The sequence below is a fragment of the Saimiri boliviensis genome, chromosome 12 (genome assembly GCF_048565385.1).
Source record: "Saimiri boliviensis isolate mSaiBol1 chromosome 12, mSaiBol1.pri, whole genome shotgun sequence".
Lineage (NCBI taxonomy): Eukaryota > Metazoa > Chordata > Mammalia > Primates > Cebidae > Saimiri > Saimiri boliviensis.
This window is the reverse complement of record NC_133460.1, coordinates 115,006,931-115,032,285: the sequence shown is the minus strand read 5'-3', so window position 1 is coordinate 115,032,285 and position 25,355 is coordinate 115,006,931. Positions and strand designations below refer to the sequence as shown.

Below are 25,355 nucleotides of genomic sequence, written 5' to 3'. Positions count from 1 at the left end.
GATCACAAAACTACATATACTTATAAAATGATTTTTACTCTTCCTTCCTCATGTAAAAATAGGAGGAGATTTGGCTTCAATCAGTCTTTTTTTTTTTTTAACCTGAATCTTAAGGATATGCAAATGACTTCATTTCTCAACTTCAGGTTGCCAGGGTAGAATTGATGTTTAAGAGCACAACTTTTAACTTCCTAAAATGCACCCAGAGAGCTTGGCAGCAAAGCAATGAGGACGGGAGATGTTTCTGGAGGATTAATCCATAATCAGAGAGCAGAGTTGATGACCTGCAGCCTGCAGCAGTGACTGGCACTCTCCCTGGCTGGGCATTCAGGCTCCCCAGATATTTAACCGTAATTATGATAACGAGCTCTAGGGGAGATGACTCTGGGTGGAGAGTTTTGTTTGTCACATTTTCTTCAACTATCATTCATTGTAGATTTGAATATATTAATACCTGTTTGTAGCCTGAAATGGGCAATTAAGCGTTTCAGTCAACACTCATTCTTTTTGAAGAGGCAAATGAAACAAACGAAATTTGTAAAATGGCTGCCACATTTAACTGCTCTTAGGTCTTAGAGGTGTGTGTGAGAGACCATGTGTGTCTGTGTGTGCACGTGTGTGTCTGAGAGTGTGCGTGTGTGCACTTGTGTGCCTGTGTGTGTGTGTTCAGTGGGGATATGAGATGTGGAAATCGTGGCTCATAGTGCCAGGTAGCTGTGGGATACAGGGTGCAGCCAGGAGAGCAGAGACATCGTCATTCTGCCGAAAAGGAAAGAGTCTGCTTTTTCATTCTGTTAACATTGCTGAAGGATTCGAGTAAAGTCTTGAATTATTTTCTAATTACCTTGCAGTGCATCCAGATTCTTTATAGCTGTAGAAGCTGTGCTGTTAGTTGAGAATAAATGCCAGTAGAACTGAGGGAAAATGAGAAGTAGCAGGCTGCCCCCCAGTCCCGTGCGTTCCCTGCCGTGCGGTTCTCAGGTGCGGATCTTACACAAGCTTCGGTTTGGAGGGTGCTCTCTGTCGCGTTCCCACCGGCTCCCTGTTCTTCAGGCCTGTCAGAGGTGTGGTTCTTTCACTGTCTTCACCTGTGGCCGCTGAACCCTTGTTGCTAGTGATGGCAGAACCCCCCGCCATCTGGCTGTGGACCTGCAGCCCATCACCTTGGTCCCCTCTGCCTGCCCTGACAACGGGGGCCACCTGCGGCTTCACTGGGACATTTGGTGCAGCCAGGTGGGAAGTTTTGGAGATGGGGCCCTGGGGTCTTCCTCTGGGGTGGAGTGGAGGAGGCCGGGGAGAGAGAGGGAATACATGCCTCCGCCTCTTTCCCGTCCTGTTAGTGCCTCCCAGGGGTTGAGAAGGACCAGGAGCCCAGGGTCAAGAACTGAAGAGGGGGCCTTCTCACTGCCTTGGGGAGGGGAGGGGCCCCCTGGAGAGACCCTGGGTGCGCAGCCCCCACACTTGGTTCAGTTGACTCCCCGCCTCAGCCCCATGCAGCGGATGCCATCAGCACCGGAGACCCCTTGGTGCTATAATAAATTATCACGACGGGGCCAACAGTCATACGAAGGGATGATCTTACAGTTCTGGGGGGCAGATGTCTAGATGTCCAGCAGAGCGTGGCTGGCATCAGCAGGACTGTGTTCTTTCTGGGGGCTCGAGGGGTGAAGCCACGCTGGCCTCTTCCAGCTTCTAGAGGCTGCCTGGTTTCCGTGACTCATGGCCCCTCATTTATCTTCACACCTGTCTCTGGCTCTGGCCTTTCTGCCTCCCCCTTCCACTCTGAAGGATCCCTGTGATCTGTGGGGCCACCCGGATTACACAGAATGGTCTCCAGCCTCAAGGGGAGCAGCTTAGCAACCTCCGTCCCCTTGGCCAGGTAGCCCAGCGTATGCGCAGCTTCCAGGATTCGGATGTGGGCATTGCTTGGGAATGGTGGGGGCCATTATTCTGTGGCCCATGCCTGCTTTACAGAAGAGAGGATTTTAAAAAGGAGCTTAGCTAGCTTGCCCAGGACCACACCTCTACTGAGTAGGGAGTGGGGATTGGCGCCCCTGCGAGTCTGATGCCAGACCCAAGGGCCGCCTGGCCTGGCCCCCGTGAGCCTGTGATGACACAGGTGACTCCTTGTGCCAGCTCACAAGACAGCAGCCACAGCAGCGGGACACTCAGCCGTCTCCCTCCCTGGCCGGCAGGAGAGAGGGCATGAACTTCACTGGGCTTCAGCTGCTCTGTAAATGCTGTAGCCACGTATATTCAAGACCTATGTAAATCGATGATGACATTCATTTCACCACGTACGATGTAAAATTGTCCTGTGGGTAAACACAGCTGTGACTGGTGAATGGGCCACTTTCCCACACATTGTTTGTCCCGGCAGACTACACACACTGGCTCTAACTCACCAGGGGCCCAGGTGGCCGGGGCACCCAGGGGGACCCAGGGACGCTGAAAACACAGCTGCTGGAGCCCTGGAGGGTGGAGAGCTGGTGTGGGGCTCTGACATGGGGACTCAGGGCATGTGGGACACTCTGCCCACCCAGCACCCACTTGCCCCAGGCACTCTGGGAGGAGTCCTGGCCTTCATATCGTGTCAGCCTCCGCCGGCCTCCGGGACCCGAGCCTCCTCTTTGCACAGTGAATGAACCGGGTGGCTTGTTTGCTAAGCTCCGTTTAGTGCCCACTTTGGTCAGTCTCGTAACATGATGCCAGGTTGAAGCAGGTGAGCTGGGCAGGTGTCTCTTCCCTGCAGAATCCCGAGTTGACTGCAGGAAGCAGAGTGTGAGGCTGGAACTCGCAGGGCAGCCTGTGGAAGGGAGGGCACCAGCTGGGCTGAGCGGGCGCCGGGGGAGGCTCTGGGACACTGATCACAGCCACCCTTCAGCTGCTGTGTTCGGCCTCACCTTGGGGGCCGGGTGGGCAGGGGCTGAGCCAGGTTCCTGGATGCACAGGTGGATTCAGTGGAGAAAGACTGACACTAGAATAGCGTTTTTCAAGTAGTTTTCCCGAGGACCTAAGGTCTCAGGCCACCACCCACCTCTGGGGCCTGGAGCAAGGGGAGGAGAGGGGAGGGGAGGGGGGGTGAGGGGAGGGGGGAGGGGGGGAGGGGAGGGGGGAGGAAGCAAGGGAAAAGAGGGAAGAGAGGAAGTTCATTTTCTTCTGATCCAGTCCTTTGTTTAGGGACTGGTGACCGGCCAAGCACTGGCTGGACACAGGACGCCCGCGAGGAGCAGACGTCGGGCAGGCAGGGCTGTGCCTGGTGTGTTGGGGAAGAGAAGTAAGGGACAACAGAGGGATGGAGTGGGGTCACTCAGCGCAGCGGCCAGGGGCTTCCCCTGAGGCACGGTCCCTCACACCGGACCCCAGGAGGCAGGCGGGGAGGCGAAGGGTGTGCTTTGAGCTCTAAGGCAGGGGGAAGAAGGCCGCCTGAGGCTGAGCTGTGAGAGTGGAGGTGGGGCCCACCTGCCTGGGGACAGTGAGTCTGGAGGCGTGGAAGGCTGGGGAGCCCTGCATTGCCACCGCCCCTGTGGTGCGGGATTTCCAGGTGACCACGGACACACTGCCCATTATGGTTAGCCACCACATCCAGGACTTCCTCCCTGCGTTTCGGCTGGGGGCCCAGGCCTAGCGAGGCAAAGCCGCTATGTCAGGTCTGTCTCCTGACGGGCCAGTTCAGAACTCTGCCCAGCTCCGCTGTGGCTCTTCCCGCCGCCAAAACTCCACAGCATCACAATTCTCTCACACGGAGGACCCAGTCTAGGAACACAGACGTCCAGTATCGGCGTCCGTGGACACCTGGCTGGACCTGCTGGTGGTGTGGGGGGTGGTCCGACCGTCCCCCGCGCGGCCAGCGCCCCGCCTCTCCTGGCAGGAGCTCAGCCCCACAGGCCCTGCTGTCGTGAGCCGCGTGCTTCGCCCTCTCTGCCCTTGTCTGCCTCCCGGGCACCCGGGCACAGCTGCCTGCCTGTAGATGAGTTCTGGCCCAGCCCCTGCCGGACACTCTCTGGGGTCCCGGCTCATGCAGATGGACCCCCCACTGTGACCCTCTTTGTGCCCAGGAAAGCCCCAGTCCTGCGAGAGCACTGACTGCTGAGCCTGAGCGCTGCCTAGATGGCGGGGCCTGAGGTTAAGGTGTGACCTGGGGCTCGAATTCAACTCACAGGGCTGAGTGCAACTGTTCCAGGGTGCCTGGGAGGATGACGCCACCCTCTCACCTACCAAGCGCCATCCTCCTCAGGACTCAGGATCTGAGCAAGCAGGGTAGGGCATTGGTCAGGGTGTGGGGCAGGAGGCCCTACCTGAGAGGGCAGAGCACACCGCTCAGGGCCAGTCTGCAGCAAGGTCCTGTGGGGCTGAGCTCCTCCCAGGAGCAGGGGTGGCCATGTCAGCTGCACCGGGGTGAGAGGCCGGGCTGTGCAGGAGCCGGGTTGGATCCAGCCCACTCCACCGGCAGGTCCGGCCTGGTGCCCACAGGTGCACAGACTGGAATGGTCTGTATTGCTGGAGTACATCTGTGTATGAGAGAAATGCCAGGAATGGGAGTTTAGGTGAGCCAGGGATCCCATCTGAATGCAAATTTGCCATACACACCAACACGCGGCTCCTAAGATTCTGTAGTAAGTTTTACCAGAGATTGTGCCTACCCTCTCTAAGAAAACTGACAAAATTAGGTGTACTCCCCTCCACTCATGGAAAGGAAGACATTTGGCTCGGAGACTCAGGAAGTCTACGACCTAATGCAGCCAGACACACACTCTGACCTCAGTGACTTACACACACATGCATACATACACACACAGACATACACACACAAACACATACACATGCACACACAGATGCACACACACATGCACATACAGACACACACAGACACACACATATACCCACACACACATACATACACACAAACACAAATACACACACACACAGATACACATACAAACATATACACAGAAGCACACATACACACACATACACACAGACACATTTACAGAGACATACACAAACATACAGACACAGACACACACATACAAACACACATGTGCATGTGCACACACACACACATATATGCATAGCCTTGCTGGCAAATGCATAAAAACTACATTTAAAAACACATAGATGTTGGTGTGTGTGCATTAATAAAACATGCTAGAGATCGGCACAGTGCTCTGCGCTGTCTGCACCACGCCTGCCACTGTCTGCACCACGCCTGTCACTGTCACTGTCTGCACCATGCCTGCCACTGTCACTGTCTGCACCACGCCTGCCACTGTCACTGTCTGCACCACGCCTGCCACTGTCACTGTCTGCACCACGCCTGTCACTGTCACTGTCTGCACCACGCCTGTCACTGTCTGCACCATGCCTGCCACTGTCACTGTCTGCACCACGCCTGCCACTGTCTGCACCACGCCTGCCACTCTCTGCACCACGCCTGTCACGCGTCTTGGCTTTCAGACTCAGAGCCTCTCTGTCTCTCGCACCCAGTTTTCTCTCCCTCTACTCCACTGCTTTCCCCCCTCTCCTATTGGTCTCCTGTCCCCCCACCCTGCCCCCCTCGCCCTGTCTGGGTGCATGATGACGACCTCAGACCCTCCTCTTGGATGGATGGACGTCTGGGTCATCTGCTCTGTGATCACACACAGTGCTGGGAGGAACATCTTGGTAACTAGGTATTTACTTTAGGAGTGTTTCTGCAAGCAGATCTATTGTGGATTTCACAAGATTAGAATTGTTGTCAAAAGGTACATGCATTTTAAATTCAGGGTAGGTATTGCTGAACCTTTCCCCAAAGAGATTGATCAGTTCACATTTGCACTAGTGGATTCTGCACAATCTCCTTCGCACTGAAGAGCATCAGACTTAATTATGAAAGGCTTTCTTTGTTTCAGTTGGCATCGCTTTAATTCTGAGTGAAACGAAACAGGTTTCACAGGTTTGTTGGCCATTTGTTCTGTGTTGTTTCTTTTCCTTCTTACTGAGTGCTTTGGACTTGAAAATCAAGACTATCGGTGTTTGACTGCAATATTATTTCTATATTTTTCCTGCTCTCTTTTGAGTTTTTTGCCATAGAACAAGTTGTCTGTGTTTTTTTTTTTTCTTTTTTCTCATTGTGGGAAAATATACAGAATGTGAAGTTGACCATTTAACCGTTTGCAAGTGTACAATTCAGTGGCATTAAGTTCGTTCACAGCGTCATGTAGTGGTGTAGCTGCCATCACCACCGACTTCTACCTCTACACCTCTTTCCTCACCCAGAGCGGAAACTCTGCAGCGAGGAAGCAGCATCACAAATACATTCCGACGTTTTCTTCAGCAAGTTTTGTAGTTGTAACTTGTACGTTCAACTCTTTAATCCATTTGTGTTCGTTTTTACGCGTAGCCTTCCTCGGGGTGGTTTCTGTCAAGTTCTTGTTTTTTTCAGGTGAACTGGCCGCACTTTCCTGGTTTCACGTGCTTTTAAGTTTTTCTGTTGAAATCTAGATATGATAAACATTGTGATGGGGACTCTGGAAACTGAATTCTCCCACTTCCCAGGGAGCGCTGGCGTGGGCTTGCTCAGGCTGGAGCATCCATGTGTGCATTTTGCAAGGCAATGCCCATGAAGTGTGTATTCATCGTCATGTGTGGTGACTGAAGCTTCTGTTCCCTTGTCTTTGCAGTCAGCTGAGAATGGCAGACTCTCTAGCACTATGCTTTCTTAATTTTTAAAAATTTTTTGAGATGGAATTTCACTCTTGCCCAGGCCAGAGTGTAGTTGCATGATCTTGGCCCACTGCGACTCCAGCATCCCAGGTTCAAGCAATTCTCCTGCCTCAGCCTCCCAAGTAGCTGGGATCACAGGCACCCACCACCATGCCAGGCTAATTTTTGTATTTTTAATAGAGACAGAGTTTCGCCATATTGGCCAGTCTGGTCTCGAACTCCTGACCTCAGGTAATCCTCCCGCCTCTGCCTTCCGAAGTGCTAGGATTGCAGGTGTGAGCCAGCATGCCTGGTCTCTAGCCCTATTCTAACCCAAGCCTTAGCTTTAATAAATGCCCAGTCTGCTTTCTAGGGAGATGAAATTCTTGCTTCCAATTCCCCTGCAGTTTGATGTAAGTTTTGGTGGACACCCAGCCAGAGAGCTTGCTATGCCACCATTGTGCCTGACAACCCCTCTAGTTTTGTATTGTTTAAGCCTGTTAAATGTATACATATTTTTATTTATGGGTCTGGATCATAATTAGGAAAGTTTTGCCCATGTTGAAATTATTCAAAACAAACCAATGTTTAAAACCCCCCAAAATTATTAATATTAGGCACATGTACCTTGAATAATATGCATGTAATTGTATGACCTCGTTTTTTAAACTTTATGAAAGATGGACATTTCACCTGTGGCCTCTGTGGGTGTGTTCTGGTGTGGGTGGAGGAGAGGTGCCTCTCGCATGCCTTATTCCAGGCAGAGCTGGAATGTCCCTTCCCCTGGACACAGCAGGCAGGAGGCACACCTTGGAAGGATTTCAAACACCACGAGGTTCAGAAAGGCAGTCAGGCTGAGGGTCCAGAGGAGCTGAGGGAGCCTCTGTGAGGTCCCAGTGCCTCTGGGTGAGGCCACCAGAGGGCCCAGTGACCCAGGTGGGAATGACCAGGAGGAACCAGGGAGAAACCAGGGCACCAGGGAGGGAAAACCAGGAGGGCACAGTGAGAGCCCGGGACCCAGTGCCCCAGGGGGAGAGGACTCGAAGACATAGCCAAGGAGTCCTCCATTTCCTTGGAGGGTATTGGGGTATGGAGGCTGAGGCGGGGAGCAGGATTCCCCCAGTTTGAATGGGCAGAGTAGGGTCCCACAGCCAGGAAGCAGAAATGCCTGGAGCTGGCCCAGCATGGCAACTCACGCCTGTAATCCCATTACTCTTGGAGGCCGAGGGTGGCGAATCACTGGGGGTCAGGAGTTCAAGACCAGCTTGTCCAACATGTTGAAACCCTGTCTCTACTAAAAATGCAAAAATTAGCCGGATGTGGTGGGCGGTGCCTGTGATTCCAGCTGCTTGGGAGGCTGAGGCAAGAGAACTGCTTGAACAGGGGAAGCAGAGGTTGTAGTGAGCTGATATCATCCCACTGCACTCCAGCCTGGGCGACAGGCTGTGCATGGAGAGTAACTGAGTGTGGGCCTGGGGAGGCGCTTCTGGGGGCCGCCCCTCCCTGGGATGGAGCACCCACATAGGGCATGGGCAGCAGACACTGCAGCCTTGCTGGAAGGCGCAGGGCAGGCATACCACACCCCGCGCCTACTAAGGCCGCCTCTGTGGTCCTGTAGCTCATGTGGGCAGGGGCAGCCATGAGCTGCCTGGGTGACTCAGAATAATGCAGTGAGCAGGGGCTTCCAGAACCTGACCCTCTCTTCTGTACATTGAAAACAAGCCTGTAAATAGATTCGAACTGTGAGCTGGTAACAGAGGCGCTATTGGGATTCTAAGCACAGGCGTAGGGAGAACTGTCAGGTTTTATAGAAGGAAAAGGTGCAGAGGGCTTGCAGTTGTTGAAACTGATGTCTTTTCTCATCAACTCTGCACTTATCCATCCTAAGCTGAGCACTGTTCTCACTGTAAACCCTCCCAGGAAGGAGGTGCAGGCTCAGCGGTCCCTGGGAAGGTGCCCCAAGGCTGGATGGGAACATGGAGGGACACTGCCCAGCCCGGTCCAGCCCAGCCCGGCCCAGCCCGGCCCAGCCCAGCCCAGCCCAGCCCAGCCCGGCCCAGCCCAGCCCAGTCCAGCCAGCCCGGCCCAGCCCAGCCCGGCCCAGCCCAGCCCGGCCCAGCCCAGCCCGGCCCAGCCCAGCCCGGCCCGGCCCAGCCAGCCACCGAAGCTGGGAGGCGTGGAATGAGGCAGAGGGAGACACAGAGCGAGAAGCAGGTGGGAGGGTGCTGTGATTCTCGGCGCACGTGGAAGTCACTCCGCCTGTCGGGCAGAAGCGATGATACTCCGGGTTGTCGGCACCTCATCTTTCCTCCTGCCTCCTGGAGACCCATAGAAAACACCGAAGCACTTTTTCACTTTCTCATTCCAAAAGCTCATCAAACACTTGCAGGGATGACAGCTTCAGGCTGGAAATAGGGGACTGTGACTTCAAAATGGATTTGGCTTTTGGAAATAGATGAGCGTCCGTAGTGAGGTGTGGCCACGTGTCAGGGTGTAGGGAAGTCTTGTTATCTGCTGCAGTGGACGGAGAGCAGCTTGAGCCTGGGCCTGGGGAGGCGCTGCTGGGGGCCACCCCGCCCTGGGGCAGCAGCCACAGAGGTGGCCGGGTCTCATGGTTCCCCTCAAGAGCGTGACATAGAATTGCTCACCCCAGGCCCTCGTCCTAAGGCTGGGCAGAGCCCAGCTGTGATTCTCCACCCGCCGGCCCCTCTGAAAGGCCGAGCACCTGCTGAACAGACAGTGGCTAAAGAGGCTCTCTCTGCAGAACAGCACAGTCAGATTTCTGTTCTGCTGAAATGTAAAAGCATGTGTGCCAAGAGGAAGCTCCTTGTAGGATTTTACATCCATCTTTAAGAGAAGCCTGTTTTCTTAATTTCTAGAGAAGTCTGTGTGAAAGTGAGTGGAGCTCGCTGATTTTGCCAAAGTCCTGAGTGCTGACAACACCATGTTCATCTGATTTTCTTTCAGCTGAGCACAGCGATGGGTCCGGTTCTGAGGATGGCAGGGAAGATCAAGACGTGAAAACCAAGAGGAACCGGTAGGTGGCCATGATCTTCCCCAGCGGGTCTCTCCCCAGGGGGCACTCAGGTGACGAAGAAAGAAAAGGCATCGTTTTGACCACTTTAGCTGAGCAAAGAACTTAGTAACTAACTGCTAGACAGATGGGAAGAGATCTCAGGTTCCATCTTAGCAGTGTCCTGGGCACCTGACGAAGCAGGTGTCTCGGGGGCTTGGGGCACTTCAGACACTGCACAGAGCCTGCCTCGCCAGCCCACCCAGGTGCCCACATGCTCAGCCCTGCTGTGCTTCCGGAGCTGTGTAGGAGAGGTCATGGTGGCCAGGTGCTTGGGTGGTGCCGCGTGCCGCGTCGGAGGATAAGTTTAGGGGTCAGGCAGCCCTGGCTTGGTGCTCCAGCTGCGCGTCTTGCCTGCCTGATGACTCTGGGCAAAGCCAGCCAACCCGGATCTCAGATTTCTCATGTGTAAGTTGAAGCACTGTGGAGCCCCCAGTGGGCCTTGGGACTGCTGGGTGAGATGATGCCCGCATGCCTGCAGGGTGTACACGGCCAGTGGGAAGCTCTCCCTCCAGGTTGGCTGGTCACGGTTTGGTTTTGGAGCTGCCATGCACCAAGGTAGGGAATCCCTGTTCCTATCAAGCTGGGGATGGCTCTGGCCCTTTAACCCCTCGCACGTGGCGGCTGCTCTGCCTGCCTTGCCTGTGAGTTTCGCATAAGGGGATGAAAGTGGAAGTGTGTGTTTCAGTTCCTGGGAACGGGGGATGGAAGGGATGCTGCAGCTGTGGGGCCCATTTTGGCAGAGAAGGGTGGGGGGGACTGAAAGGCAAATCAGTGAGGGACACTTCCCAGGTTCCTCCTGAGCTGGGCTGCTGTTGGGCCCACAATGCCTGAACGTCCTGTGGGACCCTGGGTTCGGCCACAGCCCACAGGTGCATTCATTCTGCACCCGGCTCCTTATCAGGACTGCTCATGGGATACCTTGGGAAGTGGTCAGGGATCTTGGCATTGTATGCATTACTCTTTTGAAACATGTACATTTGCAGTAAAAAATATTGGCCACAATGAAGGGAAAACAAAATTTTGACTCAGAGCCTGTGCCCATTCTCACCTGTCCAGTCCTTTTGACTTTTTAGCAAAGGACAAAAGGATGACAAGGAGGAGAAGGGAAGGGAGAGTAAGTGCTGGGCCTGGGGGTGCCTAGCAGGCCCAGCCGCCGGGGGTCAGGGCAGACTCTCTGTCTGCTAGATGCCCATGAAGCCATGGACAAAAGACGTGGAAGCAGACCTGGTGGTTTGATAATAAGCAGACACCACAGAACTTTCTGGAACAATACAAAGAACGGTAACGATGTCTTCTCCAAGCCAGGGAGGCAATCTCCAAAGAGGCAGGGCTCTCTGTCCCCAGGGCTCCTGCCTTCTGGCCCCACAACACGTGGGAGCCCGTGAGTCGCTGCATGGGGAGGTCTTGGGCCATGCATGGCGGGGCAGGGCTCCCTGGTTGTGGAGGGAGGACGCCTCCCACCGAGTCTCCTGGGCCGCTGTCTTCTTGCTATCCCAAATCTCCTCCTTAGGAAGTCACTTTTGGGGACCAAAGGATGCTGTGTGGGCCACAAAGGATGGACACAGAGCACCTCTGATGCAGCCGGGGGCTCCAGGAAAGGACCCAGGGTAGCCCCTCTGATTTCACCTTCACACCTGGATCTCAGCTAAGCTGGTCTCCGCTGGTCGTTGGATATGTGTGCTTAATTTAAAACACCAGTTGAGCTTCCTGAGGCCCAGGAAACATGGAATGTAGCCGTGATTTGATGAATGTTGAACTTCGTGGGAGGAAACACGCCCTGGATCCGAAGCGGCGGGGCTGTGGGCCTGTACTGCCTAGCTCACTCGCCGTCCCGTGGGGCCAGCCTCGGCTCCCGACAGTTGGCATTTCAACAACATCGAAACGCTAAGTTCGGTTTTAATCATCTGAGTGACTTGCGTCACTGAAAACCGACTTTGAAACGTGGATGGATGTTTTGCAGGGAGCTGCCCCCATTCTGGCAGCTATTCATCTCCACGTTGGTTCCAGCCGGGAAGATTCCGTGGGAGAGGAAGACGCTCGGGAGGCTGTGTCCCACTCTGAGATCTGGGAGGAAAATGCTTTGGCATTCCTCTTGCGGCCAGACTGAGGACCGAGCACACCCGTCAAGTCCTGGGCATGCGTTCGTGAGCCAGTGTACAAAGTCGTGCCCTCCGTTTGGAAGCTTCACCATCGGGCAGGTTTTCCCAGAGCTCCTCCGGAGCACCGGCCTGCACGCCCCTGCTTGGGCCAGTCGCCCAGGTGGATGAACACCAGCATCAACCTGGCGTTTTAACCTCTCTTTGTGAAGGTTACTGTCAATAAGTCCATGTACTCCTCAAGCTCCTAACTGCTTTTATGAATTTTTATGGAGTAGAGTCTGGCGGGTATCGAGAACATGCCTCCAGGGGACCTGCTGAAATCTGTCCACTTGGACCCGCCCTTTTTGTGTGGATAGTGCAATTTTGCCTCATCAAAGAACACTTAAAATTCTCCTGCAACGCATGACTCATCAGCAGCAGATTGTGATGTTTAAGAAACAAACAAATAAGCTGTGACGATGATTATTTTGGACACTGGTCTCTACTCCGCACGCTTCTTGTGAAACTTGGCACAATCAATACACATTTTGGGCATTCATGCATAGATGGAATTAAATCGATTGTGCAAGTAATTCAGGGCCACGTGAAACTTCCTGAAATCCTCTCAGAGGAGAAATATGTCACAATGACAAGCATCCAAATTACCGAAATATTCTAAGCGACGTGGTGAGTGTCATTTCAAACAGCTTGTTATTTACTATTAGAGGGATGCATTCTTGAGGACTGTGTGTCTTCCCTGGGGCTGGCTGCCTGGCCGCTTGGTCCCTTCCTGCTCAGGGCCGGGAGGTGCTGCCAGTTTCTGGTGAGTGGGTCTTTTAACAGTTCAGATCTGCGTTGATCTTTGATCTTCTGACTTTGTAACTCTCCCTTTCACAAGGGCTCTGGGGAGCGTGCCATCCGCAGCCCCCTCCTCTCCCTCTGCCCTCACTTGTGCAGGGTGGGTGGTGGTCCACGCTGGGTGGCGTCACTGCAATTGTCTCCCACCTTCCCCCAAGAATGAGCGCCTGAGCATCAGACACCTGGACATGGCGGCTCGAATCACACCTGTGATTTCTGGAATTGCTGTCGTGTTCTGAAGTTGAAATATACTTTCCCAAGTCATCACATTGTTTTGTGCCGCTGTGGCTGAGGGCTTGTGAAATGCACAAAGTGTAGCTTGCATGGGTGCTCACGGGAATGCCCCAGCGATTGGCTTTCTCTCCTGAAGGTGGGTCTGTTTTCAGCATTCCTTCCATATAATCCAGTTACCCCATATTTAGGGTGTAATTAGGGTTTGCCGGGGGTCTGATGCCCCTCACTGTGGGGAGGTGGAGATCACTGACTGGGGGAGTCAGTTTCCCCCAACCTCACTACTTTCTTCACAAGGCTGTTTATCAAATATTTGGCTCACTCTATAACCATGTGGAGATATAAATTTATAACCATCTCAGGCAGTTTCCTCTCCCATGAGAGAGAATGTATTTGTTCTGTATTTATGAGAAATGACAGGTTAACTCTTCAGTCTGGTCATCACTTCTGTGGTAAGAAATGCTCAACTTGAATGAGGAAGAAGAGAGGGTCAGCGCAGATCACAGGATGACAGGCAGGGGACAGCCAGGGTGGGAGAAGCCAAAGAGAAATGGTCACACTGGGGGGAGATAAAAGGGTGACATGGTTTGCCTCTGACTCCCCACCCACCCTCATCTGGAACGGTAATCCCCAGGTGATATGGTTTGGGTGTGTCCCCACCCAAATCTCATCTTGAAATTGTAACTCCTGTAATTCCCACATGTTGTGGGAGGGACCCAGTGGGAGATAATTGAATCACTGGTGAGGGGGTCTTTCTCTGGCTGTTCTTGTGATAGTGAGTGAGTCTCACAGATCCGATGGTTTTATAAAAGGGAGTTCCCCTGCACACATTCTTTCTTGCCTGCCGCCGTGTAAGATGTGACTTTTGCCTTCCACCATGACTGTGGGGCCTCCCCAGACATGTGGAACTGTGATTCCATTAAACCTCTTTTTCTTTATAAATTATCCAGTCTCAGGTATGTCTTTATCAGCAGCATGAAAGCAAACTAATACAAATAAGTCAGGGGAGGGGTCTTGTGGGAGGTGGTTGGATCATGGGAGCAGTTTCCCACATGGTGGTCTCAGCATAGTGAGTTCTCACAAGATCGGATGTTTTAAGTTCGTGGAAGTCTCCCCCGACCCCACTCTCTCTTCAGCCACCATGTGGCTTCTTCTTCATGCCTTGCTTCTTCTTCAACTTCTGCCATGATTGACAGTTTCCTGGGGTCTCCGGAACCGTGTTGAACTGTGAGTCAATTAAACCTTTCTTTGTGAATTACCGAGTCTCGGGTAGTTCCTTACAGCAGTGTGAGAACGGGCTAATACAACAGGCTGGGTCAGTTCAAACGATCCCACAAGATGCAGTGATTTCCACCAAAGCCAAATCCTTTGACGCCGTGCGGATCTGTGGCTCTGGAATAGCCTCTTCCTGTGACTTTCGCTCCCATAGTGACAGAGGAGGCAGGGGGCATACGGTGGCCCGGTGCCTGCTCGGTTTCCTGACAGGGGGTTGAAAAGGCTCAACAGATAAATGTAAAAAACAAATGTACCCAATTAAGGGACAATATTTATTTTACCTACTTTTAACTTTTTATTATGGAAAAGTTCAATGTAAAAACTGGAACAGCACAGTTCACCTCCAGGCACTCATTTTCTAGCGTCAACCCCAGGCCACCATTGATCTTTAGTCCACGTCCCTCTATGTTAGTTTGAAACGAACCCCCAACATCATATAAATCTTATTTGTAAATATTCTAGAATATTATACTAAAATATAAAGATTTTAAAAATATAAGCATGATAACATAGTCACATCTGAAAAAGAGAAATAATCCCTAACATTATCAAAGGGGCTCCTAGCCATGGTTTACATTTCCTTGACTGTTTTACTTTCGCCTAGAGTTTTGCTTTCATCGCAGGACTGAGTCAGGTTCGGGTATTGCCCTCTGCTTCTCTCTCCTAAGTCTCTTTTAACCTGCTGGTGTTTTTCCTTCTATGCCTCGTTTTTATTTTCATCTGTTTTTAAAGAAGTGAGAGATTTTTTACGAGTATTAACGTTTCCTGTCATTTGGACATAGATCGCCGCATCCCTGGAGCATGGTTTGGATGAAGATCGTGCCTGGGGCATGGTTTACAGGCATGTTCTTCTGCCCCCTGTAGTTTTAGTACATCTGCCTTCATACCTAGTGCTTTATCCGGTCCCGGTTTCATTAGCGCTCTGGCAGGACCACTTCGCGCTGGTTTTGAGTTCCTTCCAGCAGGAAGCAGGTGACGTCGGCTCATCTGTCTTTTCGTGACGCAAGCAGATGATTTATTTTGATCTATGACTTCCTTAGAGATTGCTAAGTGCTAATCTCTTAATTCTGACATTTTATCCGCATTTACTAGCTTGCCTACTTTTATAAAGAGGAACTTAGCCTCATAAACTATTGGCTCCGTCAAGGCATCTTTTAAACTGAAAACACACAATAAACACTTGATTCTTTCCTTTAAATGTCAATTTCCAAAATACTGCATTGGTTGCCGGGTATCCTGGAAAGATGAGCAACTTACCAGGAACTGGCTGTAAACACAGGTGACGGTTTGGTTGATTTAGTTACCGTCTTTATCCTGTAAGAGACAATGATAGACTATGTCTCATTCTTGGTGATGGTTGGTTCATTTTCCCAGATCCAAGGTGTATCTTATGGAAATGTGGGTGGATGCCTCTCTTATGTAAGGGCGTGTTCTTGAGCTGCTGTCCCGTCTGTTCTGTTTCATGGCTTGGAGTCATCCGCGGACTGCCTGGTTCTCCCTCAGCTTCCTCCTGGGTCGCCTCCTGTGCCTGCTGTTGACGTTTCGTCATTACGTTCTTTTTCCCTTCTCACCTTCTCTTTCTTTTATGATGTCATTTTGACATTTATTCACTCTTGTGTTCCTTCCAGTTTATTCTTCATTCCTACTTTTCCTTTTAGTTTCTAATTATTTCCCAGATTTTCTCAGATGTTTTTTTCAAGGCTTTAACCAATATTCTTTTTTACTCATTTTTAAATAAGACATATGCTGATATTTTATGACACCTATTTTTCTCTTTTAATATTTAGTTCATTTTTGAACAGCCAGCTGAATTGTCACTCGATATCTGGGCGCGCCCCTGCAGTGCCTCTGCCACCTGGGGATTTTCTCTGAGGTCAGTGCCTCTTGATAGTGGTATATGGGATGGGACCATGGTGGTTCTCTGCCATCTCCCTGTAGGTGAGACCATGATCAGAGCAGTGGCCCAGGGCAATGTCCCCAGGCCTGTGGCTCTGGGACTCTGTCCTAGAGTCTGTGATTGTGACATGAGCTCTGTTTTTTGGGGACTCATCCTCAGACTTGTGGCTCTGGACTCCTTCTTGGAGTCTGGGTTGTGATGGGGGCTGTGTTTTGGGGGACCTGTTCTGGCTTCTCATCTGTGTCCGTGGGACACCCCCCACCAGAGTCTGTGATTGTGATGGGGGCTGTGTTTGCGGGGGGCTGTCCCCAGGTCTGTGGCTCTGGGGTTCCATCCTAGAGTCTATATTGCGATGTGGGTTGTGTTTTGTGGGGAGCCATCCCCAGGTCTGTGGCTCTGGGACTCCTTCTCTGAGTCTGTGATTGTGATGGGGGCTATGTTCTGGGGACCTGTCCCCAGGTCTGTGGCTCTGGGATGCCCTCCCAGAGTCTGACTGTGACAGGGGCTGTGTTTTGGGGAACCTGTCCCCCAAATGTGTGTCTATGGACACCCTCCCAGATTATGTGACTGTGACAGGGGCTGTGTTTTGGGACCTGTCCCCAGGTCAGTGGCTCTGAGACGCTCTCCCAGAGTCTGTAATTGTGATGGGGGTTGTGTTGGGGGGGCTGTCCCCAGGTCTGTGGCTTTGGGGTTCCATCCTAGAGTCTATATCGTGATGTGGGTTGTGTTTTGCGGGGAGCTGTGCCCAGGTCTGTGGCTCTGGGACTCCTTCTCTGAGTCTGTGATTGTGATGGGGGCTGTGTTTTAGGGACCTGTCCCTTCACTCTGCGTCACACTCTAAGTGGACTTGCCACTCCATTCCCTAGCATCTCTGTCAGTTGAGGTAATTGCTGTACCGTGCTCACCAGGCTGTTTAGGGCCCAGTTTTATCCAGCATGAGATACTCACAGGCCCTACCCGTTCCACCTTCCTGGGCCTCCTGGGTTCCTCCGAGGTTTGGACCCTGGAAGTCCTCTGCTTGCGCCTGCCTCTGCTTCCCACCAGCCTCTTAGCCTCAGAGGCCTGGAGGCTGCCTCTCGACCTGGGAACGCTGCTCATGACAGGGTCGTGCGCTGGCTGGTGCTCAGGGCCTGGGACGTGCCTCAGTCCTCTGCCAGGGCCCTGGCCTGGCCTTGCCCACGCACACTGGCATGCGTGGGGGTTCTTCACCCATCAGTGTGTGAAGATGCTGTCTACAGGCCTTTAGTTCTGTGACTGTAACAATTCAGTGTGCTTTTTTACTCTAATAATTCGGTGTGCTTTTATCTGGGGAGATAAAAACATTTCCCCTCTGCCTTTGTGGTATTTCATTCCCTGCAGTTGTTTTTGTTTTAAATCTTCGAATTCCTTAGAGTCCCATATCCTGAGATGCATGTGACTGGGCTCATGTGTCTCCTTCAATATCCCCTAAAATCAGCACCTGGAGGCAGCAAGCAGACAAGAAAATAGGTTTTTGTTGTTGTGGGTTTGCTTTTCAATGATTAATCAGCCTCCGTCAGCCATGCCCCAAATTCTCGAGCCCGGGTGCCCTGGCTGTCTCCCTCAGCTCTGGTCTGGCCCAGCTCAGAGTTTTGAGAGCTCTGAGACCAAGATCTCAGGTTGAGAGCATCGGCAATGTTGTGAATGTTACCCAAAAACCGCCTGCCAAAGCACAGGGCCTGGTCTGGTGTCTGTGCTGCTCTGGGTGGTGGAAGGTGCCGCCTCTCTGGAGCCACCAGCGTGAGTTCCCTCCTGAGGAGACTGCAGTTGCAGGTGCAGAAACGCGTCCTGGAGACGTGCTCAAGGGCCTCCTCATTCCGGGAAAGCCTGGCGGCTGGCACTGATGCCAGCTGAACATGGTCCCCGGCACAGCCTGTCTCCAGGCAGGAGCTTGGGCCAGAGCTGCCACCTTGCAGCACAGAGCTGGCCTGCTTCCTACAGCTGAGAGCTGGAGCCCGGGGCTCCCTGGGATTCTGCCTCAGCCAGAATGAGGCCACCAGCAAACCCTTCTCAGCAGGTGTTCTGCCTTCTGAGTGACTTGTAAACCTCAGCTGACAGAGCCTTGGTGAGCCTGCCTCTCAGCATGGTGGAGGGTCCATGAGGCCGCAGCTCCTAGGGCCGGGTCACTTCTCATTCTGGCCCCTCTCCCCAGCATGGCCCATGTGCCATAGCCACACGGACAGCAGATACACATGGAGCAGATGAGTGCGGACACACAGAAGACTGGGGGCAGCTGTCCGGCCACATGGGGCCTGCCTGGCCTTAGGCAGAGCCGGGAAGGGGGTGTGATACCCGGAAGGGGTGAAGCGAGCAGGGCAGAAGCAGGGGTAGTAGGCAGTCAGGAGCCAGCCACATAGGACAGGCCAGCAGTGAACCTGTGGGTGGGGCACATAGGTCCCCGGAGATCCCAGCAGCCCAGACCCCAGCTGGGAGCTCACGCTCCCTTCTCCAGGAGCATTTTCCATCCCTTTCCATCCCAGAGTCCCATCTCTGTGCACCAGGCAGTGTCACCTCTGTGTAAGCACAGGGGCACAGCAGCTCCTGCTAAGTCACCCAGCTGTTGGCAGGGTCCCTGTTCATGGCCAGCACCCAGCCCCACAGCCAGGGTTTTGCTGGTGGCCATGATCCATGCTGGGGAGGCATCCATCTCAGTGTCACCATTGGCTGTGAATCCTGACCATCCATGTGAGCAGAGCAGAGCTGGCAGAACCGACACCCCTGCCTGTGCTCCTGTCTCACCTGGGGGCCTGCAGCCCACCCTGATTGATGTGCCAATCTTCCTTACAGCTGCCAGAGGCACGCTTCTGCACTGCACAGTGTCGAGGCGAAAAAACTAGAAAATACTGGTCTTTCAAAGTTTGTCTCATCTGAAGACCATTTGTTACAACCACACGTTAGAATGTCTGAGGCCCCATAAGGCAAATGATTCACAGAAACTTTGATTCCTGCAGAATTTCACATTGTGTCTAACGCCAGATTTACAGTCTGGCAGTATTTTGATGATAAATTCCCAGACCTCTTTGCTGGAAGAAAGAACAGGTTCTTCCCATCCGTAAAATCAAAAAAAAAAAATAATGAGACATCATCCGATGAACAGAGGGCTGGAACACAGCCTTGAAGGAACTGGTGTGGATGGTCAGAAGCTGCCAGAGATGATGAAGGTGAAGGATCGACATCACCACCACCATCATCATCATCATCATCACCATCACCATCATCACCGTCACCATCACCATAGCCACTTTCATCACCATCATCACCCACACTCTCATCATCACCATCATCTTCATCACCATCATCACCCACACCCTCATCATCACCACCACCATCATCATCACCATTATCATCACCATCACCATCATCATCACCATCACCATCATCACCATCACCACCTTCATCACCATCATCTTCATCACCATCATCTTCATCACCATCATCTTCATCACCATCACCACCTTCATCACCATCATCATCACCCTCATCACCATCATCTTCATTACCACCATCATCATCACCATCATCATCTTCATCACCATCATCACCCTCATCATCATCACACTCATCACCCTCACCATCCTCACCACCACCATCATCACCATTATCACCATCACCATCACCACCATCATCACCATCATCATCTTCATCACCATCATCACCCTCACCATCACCATCATCATCATCACCCTCACCATCACCACCACCACCTTCATCACCATCATCACTGTATCATCATCACCACCATCACCACCACCACCATCACCATCACCACCATCACCATCACCACCTTCATCACCACCATCACCATCACCACCATCATCACCACCATCACCACCACCACCTTCATCACCATCATCACTGTATCATCATCACCACCATCACCACCACCACCATCACCACCATCACCATCACCACTATCACCATCACCACCTTCATCACCACCATCACCATCACCACCATCATCACCACCATCACCATCACCACCACCACCTTCATCACCATCATCACTGTATCATCATAATCACCATCATTGTCATGAATGCTATTTATAGACCAGCCATAGTGTTAATACTTTAAATGCATGATGTCAGTTTTCCCACCTGGACAGTGGGGTCGTGCTGATGATGAAATGAGGTTATAGAGGGATGCTGGGGAGGAGAAGGTATGACACAGTGGGCAGTCATTGGATATAAAGGATTCTTCTTATTTCATTTAATTCTTACAAGCAAATCTCAAGTTGTTGCTACTATTATTATTTCCGCTTTATAGATGAAGAAATGGAGGGTTGGGGAAGTGAAGAGACTTGCTGGAGAGCACAGAGCACAGCAGGGGAAAAGCCCAGGTTCCAAGCTCAGAGACCAAGCATTTCGTTCGCCCCCAGCACTGCCTCCCAGCACCACCTCCTAGCCCTCCCAGCCCACCCTGAGATGCAGATCCTGCTGTTGCTGTCATTTGGGGATATAGAAGGTGGGGCTTGTAGAGGTCAGTGCAATGCACATCCACGGACGGGTGGCAGTTATGAGCCAGGCCAGCCGGGGGTCCAGCCCTACTTTGGGCTTGAAGTCTTGCTCTTCATGCCTGCATGGCGTAGAGCTGAAAGTATCAAAACCATAGCACATTTGCAAAAAGTAACCTTGTTTTGTAAATTTCTCTGACAATTCTTTTCAATAAGAGTAAACTCAGTGGCTACTCATTCAGAAGACTTACAGAAATGTGGCAATAATTCCACACTGGACAAATTCTGGAAACATTGCTCAAAGGGCAAGGTCTGTGGTACCAAGACAAGGGCTGGGGTGGGGCCGGCCTGGGGGACCAGGACTCCCACATGCTGTGAGAGGAAAGCTGGGGACCCTGGAACCATGTTCCTTTAGAAAGCGGAAACTGGAGCTGGGCTGCATAGGATGCTCGTGGGTCTTAGAGCATCTCAGCACCTCCTCCAGCTCAGAAGCCTGTCACCAGGCCCTGGAATTACAGCCTTGGAGACCTGTCATCACCATCATCACCATCATCACCATCACCATCACCATCATCACCATCATCACCACCATCATCATCACCACCCAGAGACCCTTGGGATGGTCAAACCCTGACCAAAGGGCCAGGCAGTGTGTGCGGATGTACATCACCTTGTAGTGACAGCAAGGCCAGGAAAGAAGCACTCCGGTCCATGCCGCAGTGACTGACAGAAGAGTGTCCCCTCGCTCTCCGGGAGCTCCCGCTGCAGGTTCAGCCTGATGTCATGACTTTACCTGGTCAGGTGTCTTTTCCTCCAGATGGCCTCCTCCCACTCATGCCCCAACTGGAACAACACATGATTTTCAAAAACAAACCAAGGAGATTGTCACAGGGGAGTCTTGGGATGTCTAGGAAGGCACATTTGAGAAGACGGGGCAGGGCCTCGGCTCCGTGGGGTCCTGGTGGGAATAACCATGCGCTCCAGAGGCAGCTCCAGGCAGGAACCCACTCCCACCCTGACTCCCGGGGTGCTGCCCAGAGCTGTCTCTGCACTCAGAGTGGCCACTGGCCAGGTAGGTAGAGAAGTGAGTGCTGAGTCAGGACTCGGGGCAGTCGGAGGCCAGGATGTGTCACTCTGCTCAGAGGCTCTGGGGTTCCACATCACTGGGAGTAAAATGTCACAGCCCTGCTGTGGGCAAGGACACAGCAGGACTTGGACCCCCGCAGATCTCTGAGCTCTGCCCCCCACCCCTCCTGTCACTGGCTTCCTTGAGATTGTCTCCAGAACATTCCGAAATGCTCCCACTTTAGGGCCCTTGCATAACTGAGCCCTGAGTATAGAATGTTCTCCCAGATGCCCCCAGGACTTCTCACCTCCTCCCAGGATCTGTCTGTGGGTGTCCTGCCTACCTCGTGGTGGTCTCAGAACCTCCCTCAACTGCGTTCATTTGTTTGCTTTTTGTGACTTCCTGAGCATCCAGCATCTTTGAATACACCACCCAACTTACTTACTTGGTGGAATTGGTTATGTGTTACTCTTTGTCCCTCCCTCTAGAATGTGAGCCTGGAGAGGACAGGGGCCTGGGATCCTGTGTTCTGGAGCAGGGTCTGCGGCAGACACCAGTAGCTGGTTGCTGACCAAGGGGCCCACGCAGCCCTCAGCAGGCCCCTGCAGGTGAGGAGTGCTGTTAAGCCTCAGGACATCCGTGTGGGGCCAGTGGGTTCTGTCATAGACGAACGACCCAGGAGGCTCAGAGAAACAAGGCAGGTTGCCCCGGTTGGGAGGACCACACAGTGGTCCCCACAGAAGTGCCTGCTGAGTGCAACTGAAGTGAATTTGATGGCCCCCAAGTTCTGACAGCAGTTCTTTGACACCAACTAGGTGTCCTACAATTAAGTCTGATTCTGACACCAGCCACCCTGAGACACTGCAGACCCGACAGGGGAAGGCCTCGGTGCCAGGAAGACTGTCCCCACCTCAGACACTGCTGCAGGTGGGATTCCAGACCACCCCACATCTCTCTGACATGGCTACAAATTCTGGAGCTCTCAAAACCCTCCTTCAGGTTTGACAATATTCTAGAATGACTCATAAAACTCACAGAAAGTGATATGCTTACGATGACAGTTTTATTATCAAGGTGGCAAATTGGGAACAGCCAAATGGAAGAGACTCGGGGGCGAGATCAGGAAGGGTCCTGGGCACAGGAGCCTCTGTCCGCCTGCCAGTGTGCCAATGTGTTCACCAACCAGAGAACTCCGGAACTCACTGTGCATGGGTTTTCTTACAGAGAAATGATTGATTAATTTATTGATTACTAGCAGGAAGATCGAATTCAGTCTCCAGCCCCTCTCCCCAGCCTGGACGGCAGGTGGTGGGAGGGGCTGGACATTCCAGTCCTCTAATCTCAGGGCTGGTGTTTCTCGGCAGGCCAACCCCTTCCTTGAAACTAAGAACCCAGTGAGTGGTCTTATCAGCGTGGCTAAGGTGTGGTATGGTGGAGAGGGTCTCCTTATGAATAACAAAGGTCACACCTAGCACTCAGGATATTCCAAGAATTTTTTGGAGCTCTCTGCCCGGAACTGGGAGTAAAGGCCAGATTAATTATTTGTTCTATCATCACCTAACATTTAAGGTTCCCAATCCATTCTTCCCAGCAAACCATACTTCCCAAGGGCCCCTGGAGAGGCTGGCAGTGTGTGGCGCTGTGCAGCCACTTGTTAGAAGCGAGGCTGCAGGAGAAGTCGTTTATGATGAAACGAAACTGGAGTGAGGCCGGCACAGCCTCTGGAAGCCACCATGGACTGGTTGTCAGCAGACCCCTGATAGTGGCGCAGCACCTGCAGACTGAGGAGTCAGGCCGGAGCTGAGGGCGGCTCTCTCACCGTGCCCACACCCGGGCCTCACAGCCCACCGCCAGCACGGTGTGTGGAACCGTCCATCTGCTGGGCTGCAGCTGGGAGACCCGTTAGAGGCGTGCGTCTGGTGCTTCCTGTGGAACATTTTTATGAACAAGCTGGATGAAGACGCAGGAGGCCTGTTCATCAGATTTATAGGACTGCAAAGTTGGGAGACAGAGCTAATAAGTTGATGGCAGAGTCGAGATGTTTAAATATTTCATCAGGATGAAATTAACAGGATCACATCTGCATCATAGAATTGCAGTATTGCAAGGCATTTTCAGATCATCTGGTCTGAACCATGTATCTTACCACAAATACAGTCCAGAGAGTTTCCATATTTTGGCAAGCCATCCTCACCTGTAAGGCTCAGAAACGCCTTCACCTCATCACATCTGCAGACAGGCTTCTCCAGAACCAGGTCCTCACTCACACACCAGCACTTTCCCCACCTCAGATGGCAGCTCCCTGGCAGAATGACCCCATCTCAACCTGTGTCAGCGTTTATTTCTCTTCCCTGCTCAAGTTCTGCCTTGGAGCCCTGATCCACTAGAATGTCTGCTATTTCAGCAGAGTTTCTCAAATGATCGTGTTAGCAAGAACACCCACCTGAAGCCCGCCATGGGGCCCCTCTGGCATTGACAGTCTCTGCATTGTGCGTTCCAGCCCTGACACATCTGGTGCAGCTGAGGCTTAACATGTGTGTAACTATTTAGTTCATGTCCCACTAGACTGTAAGCTCCTTGGGCAGTGAGGGGCTCCTTGGGCAGTGAGCGGCTCCTGGTTCCAGCTACAGCTCCGCTGTGCCCCCACAAGCTGGAGAGGGAAGGAAGGAGGGAAGGAGCAGGAGGGGTTGCTCTGAGGGGTCGATGCGGACCATCTCACTCAATCCACAGGACAGCCCTAGGTGGGTGCTAGGACCACCTCACCAGAGCATGCTGGGGCTGAAGGCCTCGGTGCAGTCCCCAGAGAGGTTTGTACCTTGGTCCACCCAGCTGGGCTGTCAGACCTCCGCCTGTCCGGGTAATGCTGTGACAGGGCAGCTGGGTGTCAGCCTACAAGGCAGCAGGTGGGTGCCTCAGCCTGGCTGGGGAAACAGTGCCACACGCCCCGGTCCTGTGGCCTGGAGCGGGCAGCCACTTTTGTCTGTTATCTGTCTGCCAGGGCAGCGGTTCCGACCTCAGGGTGGCTCTGCAGAAAGGGTCTGGGTGAAGAGAAGCACCTCTGAGGATTCAGGGTGAGCTGTGTACCCACAGCAGGTATGCACAGTCCAGCGACCTGAGTTCCCCCAGCCTTACATGGATTGTTAAATTTCTTGTTCACAAAGGGAAAATCGTGGCTGGTGCTGCAGTGCCCAGAACCCAGCTGCACTGGGGCTTGGATTTGTGCATTTTACTGGATAATGTGCTGTCCTTTGCACGTGGGCAAAATCAGAAAACCTCAGCTTTGCAGACTTACCAGCATAGGACAGATGGATGCATGTGCACACACACAGGCACACACAGGCACGCACGCACACCCACACACAGGCACACACACAGGCACACACACAGGCTCACACACACACACTCACACAGGCACACACAGGCACACACATACAGGCACACACACAGGCACACACACAGGCTCTCACACACACGCACACAGGCACACACAGGCTCACACACACACAGGCACACACACACACAGGCACACACACACTGGCATACACAGGCACAAAAGCGTACAGGCACACACACAGGCATGTGCACACACACACACACACAGCCCCACCACACACAGGCACACACACAGGCACACACACACAGGCTCACACACACACACAGGCACACACACAGGCACACACAAGTACACACACAGGCACACAGGCACACACACGCACACA

The 25,355-nt window shown here is 52.7% G+C and overlaps 1 protein-coding gene across 1 annotated transcript in view; it reads left to right on the top strand.

Annotated features, from left to right (window-relative positions):
• Positions 1 to 25,355, top strand: part of TCERG1L (transcription elongation regulator 1 like) — a 209,108-nt gene that overhangs the window by 159,107 nt on the left and 24,646 nt on the right. Inside the window, exon 8 of the mRNA XM_039465219.2 lies at positions 9,652 to 9,721. Within this exon, the coding sequence (XP_039321153.2) occupies positions 9,652 to 9,721 (70 nt within the window). The remainder of the gene's footprint in view (positions 1 to 9,651; positions 9,722 to 25,355) is intronic.